General features: G+C 40.7%; 3 protein-coding genes across 7 annotated transcripts in view; 2 read left to right on the top strand and 1 right to left on the bottom strand.

The window, feature by feature from the left end:
- The window catches only part of evla (Enah/Vasp-like a), a 40,004-nt gene extending 33,421 nt beyond the window's left edge, over positions 1-6,583 (top strand). For all 5 annotated transcript variants that reach the window (XM_085392366.1, XM_085392365.1, XM_085392364.1 and 2 more), the window contains 8 exons: positions 1,377-1,576; positions 1,714-1,829; positions 2,066-2,093; positions 3,625-3,667; positions 3,771-3,831; positions 4,054-4,111; positions 4,204-4,261; positions 4,343-6,583. In XM_085392366.1, coding sequence (XP_085248492.1) covers positions 1,377-1,576; positions 1,714-1,829; positions 2,066-2,093; positions 3,625-3,667; positions 3,771-3,831; positions 4,054-4,111; positions 4,204-4,261; positions 4,343-4,380 — 602 coding nt within the window. In that variant the 3' untranslated portion in view covers positions 4,381-6,583. The remainder of the gene's footprint in view (positions 1-1,376; positions 1,577-1,713; positions 1,830-2,065; positions 2,094-3,624; positions 3,668-3,770; positions 3,832-4,053; positions 4,112-4,203; positions 4,262-4,342) is intronic.
- A 278-nt stretch (positions 6,584-6,861) lies between these two features.
- degs2 (delta(4)-desaturase, sphingolipid 2) lies at positions 6,862-11,370 on the bottom strand. The gene is made up of 3 exons (XM_085392372.1): positions 11,238-11,370; positions 8,014-8,756; positions 6,862-7,328 (listed from the first exon to the last, which is right to left on the bottom strand). The coding sequence occupies exons 1-3, from the start codon at positions 11,308-11,310 to the stop codon at positions 7,185-7,187; spliced, it is 960 nt and encodes a 319-aa protein (XP_085248498.1). The 5' UTR covers positions 11,311-11,370; the 3' UTR covers positions 6,862-7,184.
- A 774-nt stretch (positions 11,371-12,144) lies between these two features.
- On the top strand, positions 12,145-16,332 carry yy1a (YY1 transcription factor a). The gene is made up of 5 exons (XM_085392371.1): positions 12,145-12,761; positions 13,701-13,851; positions 14,192-14,252; positions 14,405-14,563; positions 14,814-16,332. The coding sequence occupies exons 1-5, from the start codon at positions 12,263-12,265 to the stop codon at positions 14,994-14,996; spliced, it is 1,053 nt and encodes a 350-aa protein (XP_085248497.1). The 5' UTR covers positions 12,145-12,262; the 3' UTR covers positions 14,997-16,332.
- Positions 16,333-16,504: the final 172 nt, after the last annotated feature.

A 16,504-nucleotide genomic window follows, 5' to 3' on the forward strand; every position in this document is an offset into this window, starting at 1 on the left:
AGTGTGTGTAAATAGTGTATGTGTATGTGTGTGTGTAGAATAGGTTGTTAAATGCACCACACCTGCACTGTTAGACAAGAACATGAAAAATATATGTGTGGTATCAGCAGTTAAAGCCCAAACACACCCAGAGGTCCACCCACAGTTTTCTCACAGGGTGTCATCAGACTACTTCTCAGGATTGCTAGGGTGTGAACGTAGTCTGCTTAATCTGTGTAAAGCTGTCCCACTTACAGGGCGAGACGTGCAGTGCTGTCCAGTCGTTTTAGGCACTAAAAGTAAAGAGAAGATATTTTAATATGACACGGATTCATCCATTTAGAAAACAAAACAAAACGTCACCTTCTGCCTTTAAAACAACCAAGTTCTCCTTTCGCACTCTCACACATTTTCACTGTGCTTGGCAGGAATGTTTTCAAATCTTGCATAACTCTCCGCACTCCTTCTGCCATTATAAGCTCTCTCGGTTGCTTCAGCCTCTTTATTCCCGACTCACAGCGATCCGCTCCACAGTATGTTTAGGATTGATGTCATTCTAACCGAACAAATTCCCTGTTGGTATCTTATGATTGATATAAGTCTAAACTGCCTAAAACCTTTGCACAGTGCTGCTCACAATGAGTCATGTGTTATTAGTGCTATTGGTTTTATGACAGTGTAATTCCCAGGAGAACTTCAACCAACTTCCATCTCACCAGGTATATAATCAAGCAGAAATGTAATATACTTGTGTAGGTGTGCAGAGCCTTTAAGACAAACATTTACGCGCCTCTTTTTATAAATATACATATTTCCGTCAATGTAGCTCAATGCAGCAGAACAATAGGCCTTTGCTGCTGACAATTTCTTCAAGATTCCCAGCAAATCATGCTTCACACAGTTACAGCGCACAACCCTAAAATTGAAGAAACACAGGAATTCAGGATTGTATTGACAAGTCAGTGGACCTGAAGTCGTTCCTGCTGTGCAGGTTTTTCACTTTGCCTGACTTGACTATCTGCCGTTATCAAACAAAATACATTTGAAGCTACTGTCAGATCTTTGGTTTTATTCCTGGTCCTGGAATTATTCAAAGCCTGTAGGAAAATTTAAAGCATACCTCTATCATCAGCTGGCTTTCACATAACCTTCCCACAAAATATATATATATATATATATATATATCTATATATATATATATAGATATATATATAGATATATATATGGATATATATATATATATATATATATATATATATATATATATATATATATATATATATATATATATATATATGTCAGGCCCCCAACATTTAATCAGGATTTAATCTTACTCCTCCCAAGTGTTCTCATCTCTGCACGTAACCCATCTCTGCTTTCTATTGCACCTCCTTCAGCCGCAGCTCCAGCACCTATGGCTGGTCCTCCAGCCCCACCACCACCACCTGGTCCACCACCCCCAATGGCCGTGCCGCCACCCATGCCCCCTCCATTACCCGCTGGTGGAGGGCCTCCTGGTGGCCCACCTGGGGTCCAACACCAACCCTCAGGACTGGCTGCGGCACTGGCTGGAGCCAAGCTACGTAAAGTGAATAGGGTGAGCCTCCCTGCTTTAGTCTGAGGAGGTTCAGACTAAAGCAAGGGTATGTTATTAGCATATTTTAGGCAGAAAGGTTCCACCTACCCCCACGGGAGAAAAAAAGGAAACCTGTTTTGTAATGTGTCTGTGTTTAGGATGAGAGCAGCCCTCCTGGTTCTAGTGGCAAAAGTGACTCCAACCGGTCTAGCGGTGGCAGTGGCGGCGGAGGGGAGGGACTGATGCAGGAGATGAATGCCTTACTAGCACGCAGGTCAAGCAACTTTCTAAACACACACAAACTTTTTACCCCTTCACCTGTCAGATCATGCAGTGACACAGAAACCTGTTCTGTTAGCCTTTTTGTTTTCCTTACAGTAAATATCTATCGAAAAAAATGTTTCTGGGTTCGTATCATATCCGTGTCACAATCTATTCATACTAGTTTCTGAATTCTCACTGAAAGCTCACTCTTTTTACACAGTTTCCTCATTCCCTTTTCTCTTTTAGACGAAAAGCTTCTGAGAAACCTGATGAAGTAAGTTTTGTGCTTAAAGATATAGCTCAACATTTTTGGGAATTTCCCTTATTTTCTTTATCATCGAGAGCTGGTAGAAAAGATACCAGTTTCAATTCATTCTTTTAAATGTGAGACTCAAGCCTAGAGAGATATCCAACCTTTGAAAAACAGATGATAACAGCTAAACTAACAAGTTATTGACAGATCTTATGTTTAGCATAGAGATTACAGACCTGATATAAAACATGGACCTCGCCACAGTTACCTGGACTTATATTTTTAGCACTGTAATTGTTGTTGCTTATTTTTTTTGGAGCCAGAAGTTATCATTTTTGGATCAACGATTGGAGTCAAACTGGGAAATTGCATGCATAAAGTTTATCTGTGCATCACATGGCCATGGATGGCTTCTCAGTGCTTGGAGCTAAGTAGCATATAAATAGAATAGCAAAGATTCACTCACCAAAACTTCAACACTGTCTTATCTGATGATTAGATCATTTACACTAAAAAGCCCCAACACTTGTCACTTGTCAGTCAGCACATTCATGCCCTTAGTAACGCATGACTTAAAGGCGCAATCCAGTTCAGCTGATGAGTTATGAAAGAAACTCATCCCCCACACACTAAAGGGATAAATAAGCTGTGGAGAACAGGGTGTAAACACGACTTCTAAAGGTCTAAATCTGAGCATTTTAACATGGGACTGACTCAGTGTTAGCACTGGTCTCAAGCGACCAGTCCAGGAATTGTAGTTTTTGTGTCATGAACTAGCTGTGTGGAGGCAGATGAGGACCCAAACCCAAAACTCACGGAGACAGGAACTGAACTCAAAATCACTGCTTTATTGCAGGCCTTACAACGAAACAGAACTAAACTGGGAATACTAACAGAAGACCGAGGGAACACAGAAAGACACACAGGTTCAGGGAGGAGACATTGATGACGCAACCCTGAACTGAGGGAGACATGCACATAAATACACAGAGGGTTAACGAGGGAAGTGGAAGCACACGGGGAACACCGCTGACACAGATAATCGTAACGGGACAGGGTAGGAGTGAACACAACATGACACATACTGATGAGAGACTGTCAAAGTAAAACAGGAAGTACACAGAGGTTCAGACAGGAGGAGAGAGAGCACAGACATAACGGGCTGGGGAAAACATTGAATGAAACACAAGGAGGGGAAACGAGGGCTCACAGATACACAGAGGGGCACACAGGGGTAATCAAATAAGGAACATCTTTAACAGAACCTAGGAACCACGGCATAAGGAACAAAATACAAAAATACAAGAAAACTAAGAATGCTGGGCCAACATGGCCCAGGACCATGACATTTTGGCATTTTGCTATTTTTCCATTTGTTGCTGGCATGATTGGTATCAGTGTTTAAATAAAGCTCTAGAAGCGTGACTAGGATATTTTCCAAAATGTGCATTGTTTTAAGGATGTTTTTTAAATATTTCAGAGATGTATGAAATTACTTACGGTTATTAACAATACTCAATGTCTGATAATCAATATCTGTCTCTCCTTGAAGGATGACTCAGGTGGTCGGGGATCAGGTCAGCAGAACTCAACAGGTATTAACACTGATGCTTTATCGGCTTTATCTGCACATATTTCAGTATATTTTAGTCCGTGGAGTAGCCACGTTATCTGATTGTAAGTATTTTACTCTGCAAGATGCTGTGAAGAGGCCATGGGAGCGATCCAACTCTGCAGAAAAGTCCTCACTGGTGTCCAGGTCTGTAGATAAGAGGAGGAGCAGGAGGAGCAATGTTCTGAATATGAAATAGATACCAAACCTCTAGCATTACCCACAGGGATTTAGGCATAAATTTGTTTCACTGGAGCAACAGTGAAGTGTTGAAAATTCACTTTTATCAATGCAAATGATAAAAATATGTAGCCTGTTCTACTTCACTGTCCACTGTGTTTTTAGTCACTTCACCCATTTGCCTTTCAGAGTAAGGCCCATCGGCAGCACTAGTGAAGCAGACACAGAGTTTGACAGGATGAAACAGGTTGGTTTAACTTCCCATGTAGCATAAAGCGCATTATGGGTTCACCCTGCGAAACTGAAATGAGACTCACGAGCTTGTTTACTGCCCCGCAGGAGATTTTGGACGAAGTCGTGCGCGAGTTGCATAAAGTGAAAGACGAGATCATTAACGGTAAGCAGCAGCCGTCCTTGTAAAGTTAAACAGCAGTGTAGCCTTTTTTTTTCTTAAATTGTTTTTTTTATTTTCTCTCAGCCATCAGACAAGAAATTGGCAGAATCAGTACATCCTAATCTCATCCGAGCGTACAGATGGAAGAGGAGGAGCAGGAGGAGGAGAGCGACGGAGGAGCTGGAGGAGGACGGACACGCAGATGCACAGACGCGAGGACCAGGGAATGTTCTCTCAATGTTTCTGTGACCTCATAGACGCCATCGTTCGAGTTGCAGAGACGTTGTGGCAACATTTAAGTCTGCTGGACAGCAACAATAAAAAGAAGAAACAGAGACAAGAGAGCGCGGATTAACGAGAGGGACGAGCAGAAGAAATGTGGGGATGGATTAAAGGAAGACTGACGTACAGGTTGAACTCAAACAGAGGTTGACAGATGGACTAAAAGAAGAAGTGAGGAAAAGAAGGACGTTCGTGCTGAGTTTTGGTGTTGTGGTCCTCTCTGTGCACCTAGACTCAGTCAGCCCAGTGTTGCAACTCTTTGTTTGCCGTTCAGTCCAAGTCTTAAGAAGAAAATATTTTTGTTTTCTAAGTTTTTACTGTTTTATTATTTAAAAAATGTGGTGATAATGATGATGATGCTGTTGATGACAATGAGTATTTTATTGATATTCTAGAGGGAGAAAGGAATCTTGCACACCCTACGTCAGCCTTTTATATTTTCTATTGTTTTTGTTTAGTTTATCCCTAACTCGTTGACGATAACAAGCACAATATGGGCACAGTGGCTCCGCATACCCACCTGCCCTCAACTGGCATATTTAAAAAAAAAAGAAAGAAAAAAAAGACTTTTTACGACCTTGCTCATACTGGCGTTGTGTATCTAACCTTTAAGAAAAAAATAGCTTAAACCACTTGAATTACCTTAATTTCCACCATATTTAAAGGCATAACAATTTTTTTTGTTTTTAGCAATGAATCAGACAACACACAAAAAGTCTGCTCTGCAACTCCAGTGTGACCGAGGTTTCTCTGTAACTGTTCGGACGTGCGAGATCACTGAAACTCGGGGATCATTCACAAAAAACAGGCCGATAACTTTAAATGTGCCACCTGGTTTTACCTAGGTATAAAAAAAAAAAATGTAGTATTATATATATTAGTCACCCTATGCTTTGTGAACCCCACCCCCCACCAAGTATGCATGAATACCCCATCTCTATGAATAAGTTTATTTGGTTTGGGGACAAAAAAAAAAAAAAAAAGACACACACATGCAAAAATCTATATAAACGGTGGTACATTTACTATAGTGGTTTGTTTCTATGAACGTTCCCTTTCTACAAGATGTTAACCTTGATGATGGTAGCAATGTGGGGAGAAAAAAAAAGTGAAGAGGATTGGTTGCTCTGGCAATATGCAAACCTAGCTAAGTGCAAGAGATGAAAAGTAGGCCTTTGTGATGGTAGCTAAATGTGTATTTGCAGGAAGGCTTTGGATGAATATCAGTTGTTGCATTCTGTTCACTCTGTCCGCTCTCAACTACGTTCTCATTTAAAAAGCTGGAAGTAAATTCATTCATTCAAAAAAAAAAAAAATTGTCAGCTACACAGTATCCTGCTCACTGTGTGTGTGTGTGTGTGTGTGTGTGTGTGTGTGTGTGTGTGTGTGTGTGTGTGTGTGTGTGTGTGTGTCTCACTATCTTCGAGTTTGTCTTAAGCTTGAAGGCATATTTTTCTTCGGATACCACAGTGACAAAAGCATTAACACACTCAGGAATGCAGAGTTTCTCCTTATAAAGACTTTTTATGTAGTGCATTTTTTTAAATAGAACTTTTATAAACAAGATAATGCTTAAGACTGAATATACATTAGGTTGAACAGTCAGTGGGTGGACAAAACAACACAAACCCTGCATAAAAACAGTAGCCATGCTTGTAATTTACCGTTTGTGGTGGCTTGTGATTCTTGTAGATGCTTTCTTTTTCACCCCTGTGCTTCTTGTCATTTCACACGCTGGTATTTTATTCTAAGGATAAGCGGACGCGAATGGATGGATGGATGGTATTTTATTCTTTATACCAGTTAGTGTGTCACTAGAAAATAATTTAAAATGGCAAACACTAAATCCAAAAACAGAAAAGCTGTATGATCAAAGAGTGGTCATAAGAGGCTCCTTAGCAACACCGATGTAAATGAATACTTCATGAACATGTGTTCAACCTGAAGAAACACCAGTATGGTCATTTAACAAGCCTAACACTCTGAGATAAAATCCTTGTACGGCGATGCAGCTGCAACCAAGCAGAACGAGGCATCACAGAAGAAAAGGCTCCTCTTACTGGAAGGTAAGTTTCAATGCTTATTTTCCACTTCAGCATTGTTCTGCATGACGGATGTGCAGCTGCTAATCTAAGCGATTGTGCTTCTGCAGAAACTCTCACGAGGCTTGACGAACGCTTACAATCAGGAAAACTAAACGGCATGGGGTAGTGACATCTCCATAAAACCACATGAGAATGTATGTGACCTTTATCCCGAAGTTATGGCTTTATGTCGCCTTCAGTCACAGATAAGAAAAAATTTACCTTCTTTTTTTCCGCAATTCTTCTTTGTGCTTTCTGGGTACAAGTAGATTTCCACATTGCACAATGACACTGGCTGTCTTTTTATAGCAGGAATAAATAACATCCAGTCATATGAGGTGAAATCTCATTTGTGTAAAATATGCAGCTGAAATGTGCACATTGCCTTATAGTAACACGAGTGCAGCACTGATTAGATAACAATGTCAAACATGTTATTGGGCTTATGTATGGTAACATCCACACTATGCAACAAAACTAGACTTTCTGTTGTGGTTAGCCGACGTCTGACAACTACAATTCACATTCTTGCTTAGCAGATCAATCAATCAATCGGAGATCTATTCCTGTTTGCTCAGCTTGTACTCCCGTTTGATTCTGGAATAGGGCCCGATGCTGTCGTCAAACACAAAGTCCCACAATACACGGCTCCAGGAAGTGTGTTGAGGCAGGGAGTCGTAATACTCGGCTGCGATTTCCTTGACCTGCCAGTTAAAAAAAAAAAAAAACAGAAGTTAAAAATGAAAGAGAAGAAATATCAGTGAGAAAGAAGGTGGTGTAGAAAGAGTAAATATTGCAAATGATGAGTGTAAAGCCTGCATCTGAAGTGCAGAGTTAATGTGTTTAGGATTTGAGGGCTTTTATTTATTCGACCTAATTCGACATGACTGTATTTGACTAGAACAAGTGCAAACAGAACAGCATATTGTATGATATTACACAAAACAGTACGTCGGGGTGAATGCAGCTCGACATATCCTGACTGAAATGTTTTACTAGACAATGAAAAGGGGGGCGTGAACGGGGGTTAAAATGTAACTAAACAAAATAGATTTTTAAAGAGTTCTTTAAACTCGTGGTCAACAAACCTAAAGGCAGTTAACTTGTATTAAGTGCCAACACTGTCCTGATAGAGGCGGCAGTTAATCATTTAAAAAACCTGCCCATTAAGCTCATAAATACTTGCAGTTAATGGGAAAAAGAAATTAGATTTTTGGCATTTCCCAGTGTCTGTTGTATTTAGGTTCTAAAAGTCAGGAGAGGCCCATATCATCTGTCCACAGTATTCAGTGATATAACTGTGCTCATTTTTCTACGCTCAGTACATTCAAGTCCAAAGTTATAAGTTATACTGTTATAAATCTATTTCTAACAGTAATATGTTCTCACCTGAGGTAGTTTACTGCCGGGTATGCTGGGAAAGTCGTGGTGCTCCATGTGATACCCAACATTGAAGGTAATCAAGTTCAACGCTCCATAGTAGGAATATGTCTCATGTCCTTTAAGGAACATGTAGTGCTCAGCTATGAAATGTCCAGAGATCGGATGCAGTCCCATACCCAAGATAGATCCCGCAATGAGGTAAATGATGGGCTTCACCCCCCATAAATAGTAGATAATTAGGTCTACTACAAGCTGAACCATTGCATTCTGGATCTCAAGCCGACCGACTGGCTTTGGGTTGACCACTAATGGGCGCAGGGCGTAGAATAATGGCTGGAGGAAGAGCCAGAGGATCTTCCTGGCTGGGGTGCAGAAGAACCATCCCTCAAAGTCTGTAGGTATGTCAACATCAAGCTGGTCCCCTCCAAGATACCGGTGGTGGTCGATGTGGTACTTTTTGAAGGCGGCAGAGTAGGGCAGCCCGATGGGTAGGTTGGCCCACATGGCGAACCAGCGGTTCCACTTCGCCAGCTTGTTACCAAAAGCCACGTTGTGGGAGATGTCGTGGATAGCCAGAGTCAGGGAGTGATTAATACAGCCTCCAAATGCATAGGCCCAGAAGAAGATCCATTTCCAGGAGAGGTCCTGGACCAGGAAGCAGGCCAGGAATTGGGTCAGGACCATGCCCGATACCACCCACTTCAACTGGGGGTCTGGACCCATCAGAGACTTGATCTGTGGATATTTGGCTGAGGAGAGAAGCAAGAAAAAAAGAGGGATGGAAAAGAGCAAAGGCAGGAGTAATGCGATTGTTGAAAAAGAAAGAAAGAATCGCAGGAGTGGCAGAGGACATGTGAGGAAAGGGAATAATAGATTAAAGGAAGCAGTGAAGAAAATGAGGATAAAAGAAATGAATTAATTATTTTTTCTGAAACAGTGACTTGCACAGCATATGTTTCACAGTAATTTTCCTAAGGTTGCTCTCAGCAAACAAGCTGTGAGGTAGCTGCCCTTCTCTTGGGAAAACCATGCTGAGAAAAGTCAGCTTTAATTGGCAGAGGTGTTGTTTTGCTGCAGGAAATGAAACTCAGGGAGAAACAAAAGAGCATTTGAAAAATCATTCTTTTTTTTCTTTTTTCTTTTTTTAAAAAAAAGACTTTTACAATTAAAAAAAATTTAAATAATTAGGTCATACAGGTTCTGATTTGTTGCACTGGCCCCACCTTATGGGAACAGCAAAGAAATTTGGGCAGGTAAGTGAAAAAGCTTTGTGCCAAGTGATTCGGCTACTAAGACTTTACAATCACACCATACAGAGCATATCCTATCATGCATTACATCAAAGTTAGCCACACACCATCGCGGGATGTTGCATGCAAATCTGACCTACTTCCTTAGTTTCAGGTTGTGTAATGTCTCTATGCAAAACTTTCTTACCTTGGTGACTAATAGATTAAAGATACTGGGGCTGGGTCCCCGTGACCGTTTCATATTTTGATAGTCTCCTCTACGGACCAAATCCCCTTTATTCTATGAATGTTTACCCAACAAGAATTCCCTGTTGCTTCCCTGCAGTCTCCCATTGTGAAACAATCATTCATCAACATACAAGCATTACATCAGCATTAGTATTGCTTTCAAATCTGTGGCTCAATGTGAGCTCACCTCCAGAGCGTCCTTCCCTTTTTCCTAATTAAAGCCGTTTATGGACCATAAATTTTCAGATGCTGTCACAGCCTGCCTCCAGGGTATGAAGTTAAATCAATGACCAGGCATCATAAAACTCCAGTAATAACTTCTTAATGTGCCCATGCAGAACACATGTTGTAAAGCCATTAGAGAATTTTGACTTCATCATGTCAAACAAGAAAGGCCTTTCATTTGCCTTACTGTTAGATCATTTTCCAGCATAGAGTATCAGCCAAAATTAATTCACACATTATTCTGTTCAACATGTGGTGGTTGATCACATGTGTGGTCTCATAAGCATCTGTAATGGCAGGTACTGCTGTCCTTTGAATGTGCAGTATAATGTTAAGTTTATGGCCTGTGAGTCCCGCCTGAACCTTCAGTCTGCAGACGTGGAAAAAAAAAGCCATTTAATTTATTAAACTGTTCAAAAGGTGCCCCTTCCATCAAATGGTAAAGTAAAAGGATCTGAAGCACAATTACCTCTAACACATTTCTCCACCACATCCCTGTCCCCTCAGAGCAGAGGACAATAAACAGTTTAATAATTTAGGATTTTGTAGTGTCAAGAAACCCACCACCTACTAGGTGTGTCTTTCACACCCAAGTAAGCATGCAAATACTGGGTAAAGACAAGATTAAATACACTTCAGCAGCAGAGCTTTTAAAATGGATCAAATGACGGATCAGATAACCTATTAGTTTGTGATACATATTTTATAGGCAAGGGAAAAATAAAAAGAAATAAAATGGAAACTCCAAACAGTTTGGATACATTCTGTTGGCTCATTCGTGTCATGATTAAAGGATTTCCCAGGAACCTGTAAAACCTTTCTTATCATTTAAGGAGTAGCATTCAGAGTGTGACAGTCATGATTTGGAAAAGTGAACTGTCACTACATTCCTATTATTTCACAAGTTAGGGGGTTTCGAAAAAAAGAAATGTTGAAGTGAATTAAATGTGTCACTATCACGAGCTTGAAACATGCAAATCCTCTTTTATAACCCGTGTTTCCTTTTAAGAAATAACTGACTTTAGTTTTACAACCGCAATCAAAAGTAAACATGAAGACTGCAACATCAGATTTGAAATTCCACTCACAGCACGCTGTACTCGTATTTATTTAATTGTTCGTTTGCATTGATTTTAACTGGAGTACACTCCAGGTACACGCTATACCTTCGCCAATAAATACACGGATTTAAAGTAATAAGTAAATCGATCTCGTCGCACCTAAAACAGTACAAGTATGCGTAACTTCAAGTACAAGTAATAAAACTATGTGTTTATCATGAGCGGCATGTTCGTTTCTACGTTTTCACTGCATCCACTGTGAGCTGATAGCTCGTTAAGCAACTGCTTGTAAACAGGTTTAACCGGCTACAGTTTTATAAGTAGAGTATAGACAGGGAAAAAAACAACTTTGACCTCAACTGTTAACACGTTGACTTCTAAAGCGCAGTTTCTGGCGGATTTTAAAAAACAATCTGGACTTTTTTGGGTTGTTTTAAAAAAAAAAAAATCTTCTGTCATTTCTTACCCAGAATTTCCTTTCTTCTTGAAGTGTGCGGCTGGTCAGTGTAGACCCATTCAAAGTCGCCTGTCTTCCCCATGGCTATCTACTCTGCGTGTGAGGCATCCGGCTCCGTGTCATCAAACCTTCGAAGTATCGGGACACACCCACCTTGACAGGTTGCAGACAGAAGGTTTAGGGTGTGGTCTCACGCCCCTCCTCCGAAAGTTGACGCAGGGCAAACCTGCTTGTGCACCTGCTGAAATGTATGCAACCCCGCAGCGAGTGTTTTCTGTCGTGGAGACTAGAAACCTTTTTTAATATGTTGTATTAAGGGCAGGTGGGACTGTAGTGGTACTACAGTAGGCATATACTCTCAAAGAATGAGTGAAGAATTTAACTGGAAAACACACACAGCTTACACACAGTTACATATTGTAACTGTCAAGGTCAGAATTTTTGCTTTAAGGTTAGATATCAGTGTTTATGTGCTTCTTTTGTTACATTTCCAACTCATTTGTTTCCACTACACAAATTATCTGGCATGGAAAAAATAGCAAGCTTTCCCGCTTTTCAGTTATTTGCTGCTTTTTTGTTTGATGTATTTGTAAATTGAATATTTCTAAGTTTGATAAGAAAAACAAAAACAATAACTTGTCCCCTTTATTTAATTTATAAACTGGATCATCAAAAAACGCATTTTACTATATGATAAAAAAAACCCACAAACTGTGAACCCATAATGTATAATGATGTGTATGTTACAAATAAAGACATTCATAGAAGATGTGTATTATGCACATTTATATTTATTTCATAAAAATGTGTGTGTAATAATCTGTGAACTAAACATAATCTACCTGTCAGGGCACTTTTTCCTTGAATCTCGCGAGATTTCAGAACTGGAGCGTTGTGGCGGCGAGAATACACTAGTGAGACTGTGGAGTTGTTGTCGGAGAGAGCGAGAGGGGGGGCAGATAGAGAGTAGAGAGGAGGGAAGGCTAGAGTGTAAAATAAATAGCAATAGGAAGAAGCAATACACGAAAGTTATCATGGCATCGGGGGACACCCTGTACATAGAAACGGATGGCTCAGAAATGCCGGCCGAAATAGTTGAATTGCACGAAATCGAAGTAGAGACAATCGAGACCACAGTTGTTGGAGACGACGGTGAGCACCAGCCTATGATCGCCTTACAGCCTCTCGATACAGATGATCCGAACTCGATTCACCCGCACCAGGAGGTGATTTTGGTGCAGACGAGAGAAGAAGTGGTGGGTGAGGATGACTCCGAACTGCACACAGATGATGGTTTCGAGGACCAAATTCTTATCCCAGTGCCCGCCGTGGAGGAGGACTATATCGAACAGACTCTGGTTACTGTGGCCGGGAAAAGCTCGTCAACAGGCCGGATGAAGAAGGCTGGAAGCGGAAAGAAATCGGGCAAAAAGAGCTACCTGAGTGGGGGAGAAATGGGCAGAAAATGGGAACAGAAGCAGGTCCAGATAAAGACGTTGGAGGGGGAATTTTCAGTCACTATGTGGGCATCGGGTAAGTTAAGTGAATTCCTGCAAGCTGGCGCCTCGCTTTGTTCTCAGGATGTGTGTCGTGTGACTGGGCCCTGCTGGGGCCTTGTCCTCCGCCAAAGTAGGAAACATTCCCCAACTCCGAGCCACTTAAACTCCATTTGAAATGTTTTTGTTTTTATGGGAAGCCATGTTTTATGTGTCGATGGGCGCCGCCATATTTCCCCGGTCTAGAAAGTATGGCGGCCCGAAAAAATGGCGTTTATTTGGCCGACGAAGATGGCGGCGAGAGTGGGAGCGAGTGCAGCTAGCTCCGCTAGGCCGCTGTGGCGCAGTTCAGTTCAGCTCAGCGAAGTCGGTGGTGCATTCAGGAACCCCTCAAACATTACAGTTTTTCCTCTTTAGTCACGCGTTTTTAGTCACATGATTTTAAAAGTACAATAAACTATGTATTTTGTTTCGGAAACTGTATCATGTTTTTTAATTCTTTGCGTGAACCCTAAAAAGTGTGATTTTATCAGCTTGATATAGAAACTGGTTTTGAACTGGCTATTCAACACATGGAGAAAATGAAAATTGAGATGATTAAAAAAAAAACACCGAGTTTTAATTTAAATTTTATTTGGAAAACATTTTTTGTAAACTTTGTGCAGCCAACCTCACCTTACTTGCGTTTCTACAGTGAATCGTTATGTATTTAACGCAAAATCTTTTAAATTTTCTGTTTTTCCTCACATTTTATGTTGAATAGACTGTCACACAAATGCACCATTCATACTGTTTGGAAAACTGTTTATAGTGTACTTTTGAGATTAAACCATTTGCAACTCAACAGAAATCACCTATTTAGCAACAACCGGATTTTCCGTAATATTTAAGTAGGAAATTAGTGAGGGCACATTGAGCTCAAAATGCACTGTTGTAGTTATGGATTTCTTTTAAAAACTGTTCCTCTATCTTTTAGATGACAAAAAGGACATAGACCACGAGGAGCAAATCACAGGAGAAAACTCTCCTCCAGATTATTCGGAATACATGACAGGGAAAAAGCTTCCTCCTGGAGGCATCCCAGGCATTGACCTGTCAGACCCCAAACAGCTGGCAGAGTTTGCAAGGTAAGTGGTGATAATGTTGAAACACATTGCAGCTTTCAAAACAAAACTGTATTGGCTCCATGAAAGACAGACAAGCAACACTGCTGAAAACTCTGCAGACCTGATAGATTAGATGCAGTTTTGCACACTCTAGTTTTGTTTTGTGTGAAGTGCAAAATTGAGCATAAATGCAACTCCACTTTAACACATGTAAATGCATGCATTTACATATGTTAAAATGCAAAAAAAAAAAAATAGCACTGTATGCAAATAAATGCTATTTATCTGTTTTCTGGGGGGTTTTCTAATGCTAGTTTACATGCAGCTAGTTTACATGCAGCTACTTCCATTTCTGTTGCAGAATGAAGCCGAGAAAAGTAAAAGAAGATGACGCGCCCAGGACGATAGCCTGTCCACACAAAGTGCGTGTGCTCTGCATGTTGCAGCTCAGAAGTTTGCTGATTGCTGTGTATTTGTTATGACACCTCTTTTGAGAATATGCAAGTGTGTTATGCATTGGCATGCCATTATGTGCAAACAAGTTAAACTAACTGTGTTTCCTCTTCCCTGTCAGGGATGTACCAAGATGTTCAGGGACAACTCTGCAATGAGGAAACACTTGCACACCCACGGACCTCGGGTGCACGTCTGCGCAGAGTGCGGCAAAGCGTTTGTCGAGAGTTCGAAATTGAAGAGGCACCAACTCGTACACACGGGAGAGAAACCTTTCCAGGTGAGGTCTCACACGTGGCAGGCTGTCAGTTATTTGGCTTTCTCAGACAGCCTGCAAATATTTACTTTGATTTAATAGTAGGACATAAAAATACTTATGGAAGTGTTTACCTTACTCGGCTGGGTTTGTGTGTTTTAAGAGTGGTTATATGCAAATTTTGCTATTTCATCATAAGGCTACTGAGCTAAGTTATACATGAGCTAAGTTGAGACATGAAGTAGCATTAACACTCTCTCTGTCTCTTTCCCAGTGCACATTTGAGGGCTGTGGCAAGCGGTTCTCCCTGGACTTTAACTTGCGCACACATGTGCGTATTCACACTGGAGACCGTCCGTATGTTTGCCCCTTTGATGGCTGCAACAAAAAATTTGCCCAGTCCACCAACCTGAAGTCTCACATCCTCACACACGCCAAAGCCAAAAATAACCAGTGAATGAGCCGCGCTTCAGACGAACGACAACACAAGGAAACACTGGAGGATTTGACCTGTATGTCCGCTCCTTCGACAGCCAAATGATCCCTTGGCCTGCTTTGTTGTGACATAAGAAGTCCCTTTGTGTTGCCTCTAGGGTAAAACGTTTAAACGGAAAAAGGCGTCTTCACAAACTTTTTGATACACAGAGGTTTTCAACAAGCAACTTGTGAGAACCCCAACACCCTCAGGCCTCTTACCCTACTTTGGCTCTACCTGGATGGAACAACTTAACAGTTTCTTCTTGTGGAGATGTTATTTCATGGATCTGCACCCAAGAAACTTATTTATATCTTAAGACGAGCAGTTTAAAAAAAAAAAAAAATGTTTTTGCAATATTCTTCAAATTTGCGTCAATCCTTAGCAATGACATATTTTCAATTTTGTACTTTTCCCCAAGTGTGCATATTGTACACTAATGAACAAAGCCCTTTTCAGACATGGGATCTGTGAAAGTAATGGTTTTCTGTCCTTCAAATGTAGGTCATTTTTATGTTTATGTTTTTCTCAAAGTTTTATTTAGACACACATGACAGTGATTGGCAGAGTCGCAGTACGCATGCAGTACTTGCCCTTCCTGGAAAAGCCTTGTTGACTCTGTGACAGCAGGTTTTCTCAGGATCGACTCTTTTCACTGTGTTTTTAGTTTCTTCTGTCATTGTCACTAAGAGCAGGTTGTGTGTATATGTGCTGCTCAGAGAGCTGCACACAGGCTCAGAGAAAGAGAGATGTCTCTTCTGTTTATTGAAAGAGGAATGTCTTTATCATAAATTAGAACCTGATTTTGGAGAGATTTGTATGTATTGCTGTTGAGGGCATTCCCTCATGAGTTCAGCTTCAAAGAAAAGTTTAAATGGAATCATGCACAGTCAAAATCACTCAGATGCTCCTCTCTTAATTTGACTGCATGCATTCAGATTTGTCTTGAAAAGTTAGAAGTAAACGTTTCCAGGTCCGACCTAACAAGATTGCCATTTAAGGATAAGTGAACATGCACTTGGGCAGGTGACGCATTCAGGTGCCCTCAAAATTAAAGAAAGGGATTGCATGTCTGAAAGGGGCTGTAGGCTCTGTGGTGATGTATGTAGTCAGATTGTCTCTGTAGCTCTTCTTCGAAGAGGTTTCGGTTTGTTTTACCTCCTCCCTTTCTTCCTCACGAGTGTGTTTCGAGGATGTGACTGGGTGGTCTCTGCATATTTTCATTTTCTACAACACAATATCCTGTAGATCATAGACATGTGATTTTCAATAGTAATCAGTGATTAAAATGTTTCCCCCTTGCACTACCAATGCAAAACGGTGTCATTTGTTCTCAGTTTGAAATCATTCTCAAATATTTTATACTTAATTTAAAAAACAAAACTAAAACCTCCATTGTCATATAACTGGGATACTTGTACATGTTTGATACTATAGAATAATAACAATGTAACAGGTTAACTTGTCGAAGTCTTTCACAGGGAATTACC

The sequence above is a fragment of the Rhamphochromis longiceps genome, linkage group LG19, assembly GCF_057381845.1.
Source record: "Rhamphochromis longiceps isolate RC_006_pf linkage group LG19, R_longiceps_female_GT1.1, whole genome shotgun sequence".
NCBI lineage: Eukaryota > Metazoa > Chordata > Actinopteri > Cichliformes > Cichlidae > Rhamphochromis > Rhamphochromis longiceps.

Bases quoted from the DNA above. Each gene is read 5' to 3' on its own strand.
- degs2 (XM_085392372.1), bottom strand. From the start codon at position 11,310: ATGGGGAAGACAGGCGACTTTGAATGGGTCTACACTGACCAGCCGCAC. The intron at 8,757-11,237 runs GTAAGAAATGAC...TTCTCTCCTCAG, and splicing joins AAGAAGAAAGGAAATTCTGG to CCAAATATCCACAGATCAAG. The intron at 7,329-8,013 runs GTGAGAACATAT...TTTAACTGGCAG, and splicing joins CCGGCAGTAAACTACCTCAG to GTCAAGGAAATCGCAGCCGA.
- yy1a (XM_085392371.1), top strand. From the start codon at position 12,263: ATGGCATCGGGGGACACCCTGTACATAGAAACGGATGGCTCAGAAATG. The intron at 13,852-14,191 runs GTAAGTGGTGAT...TTTCTGTTGCAG, and splicing joins CAGCTGGCAGAGTTTGCAAG to AATGAAGCCGAGAAAAGTAA. The intron at 14,564-14,813 runs GTGAGGTCTCAC...TCTCTTTCCCAG, and splicing joins CGGGAGAGAAACCTTTCCAG to TGCACATTTGAGGGCTGTGG.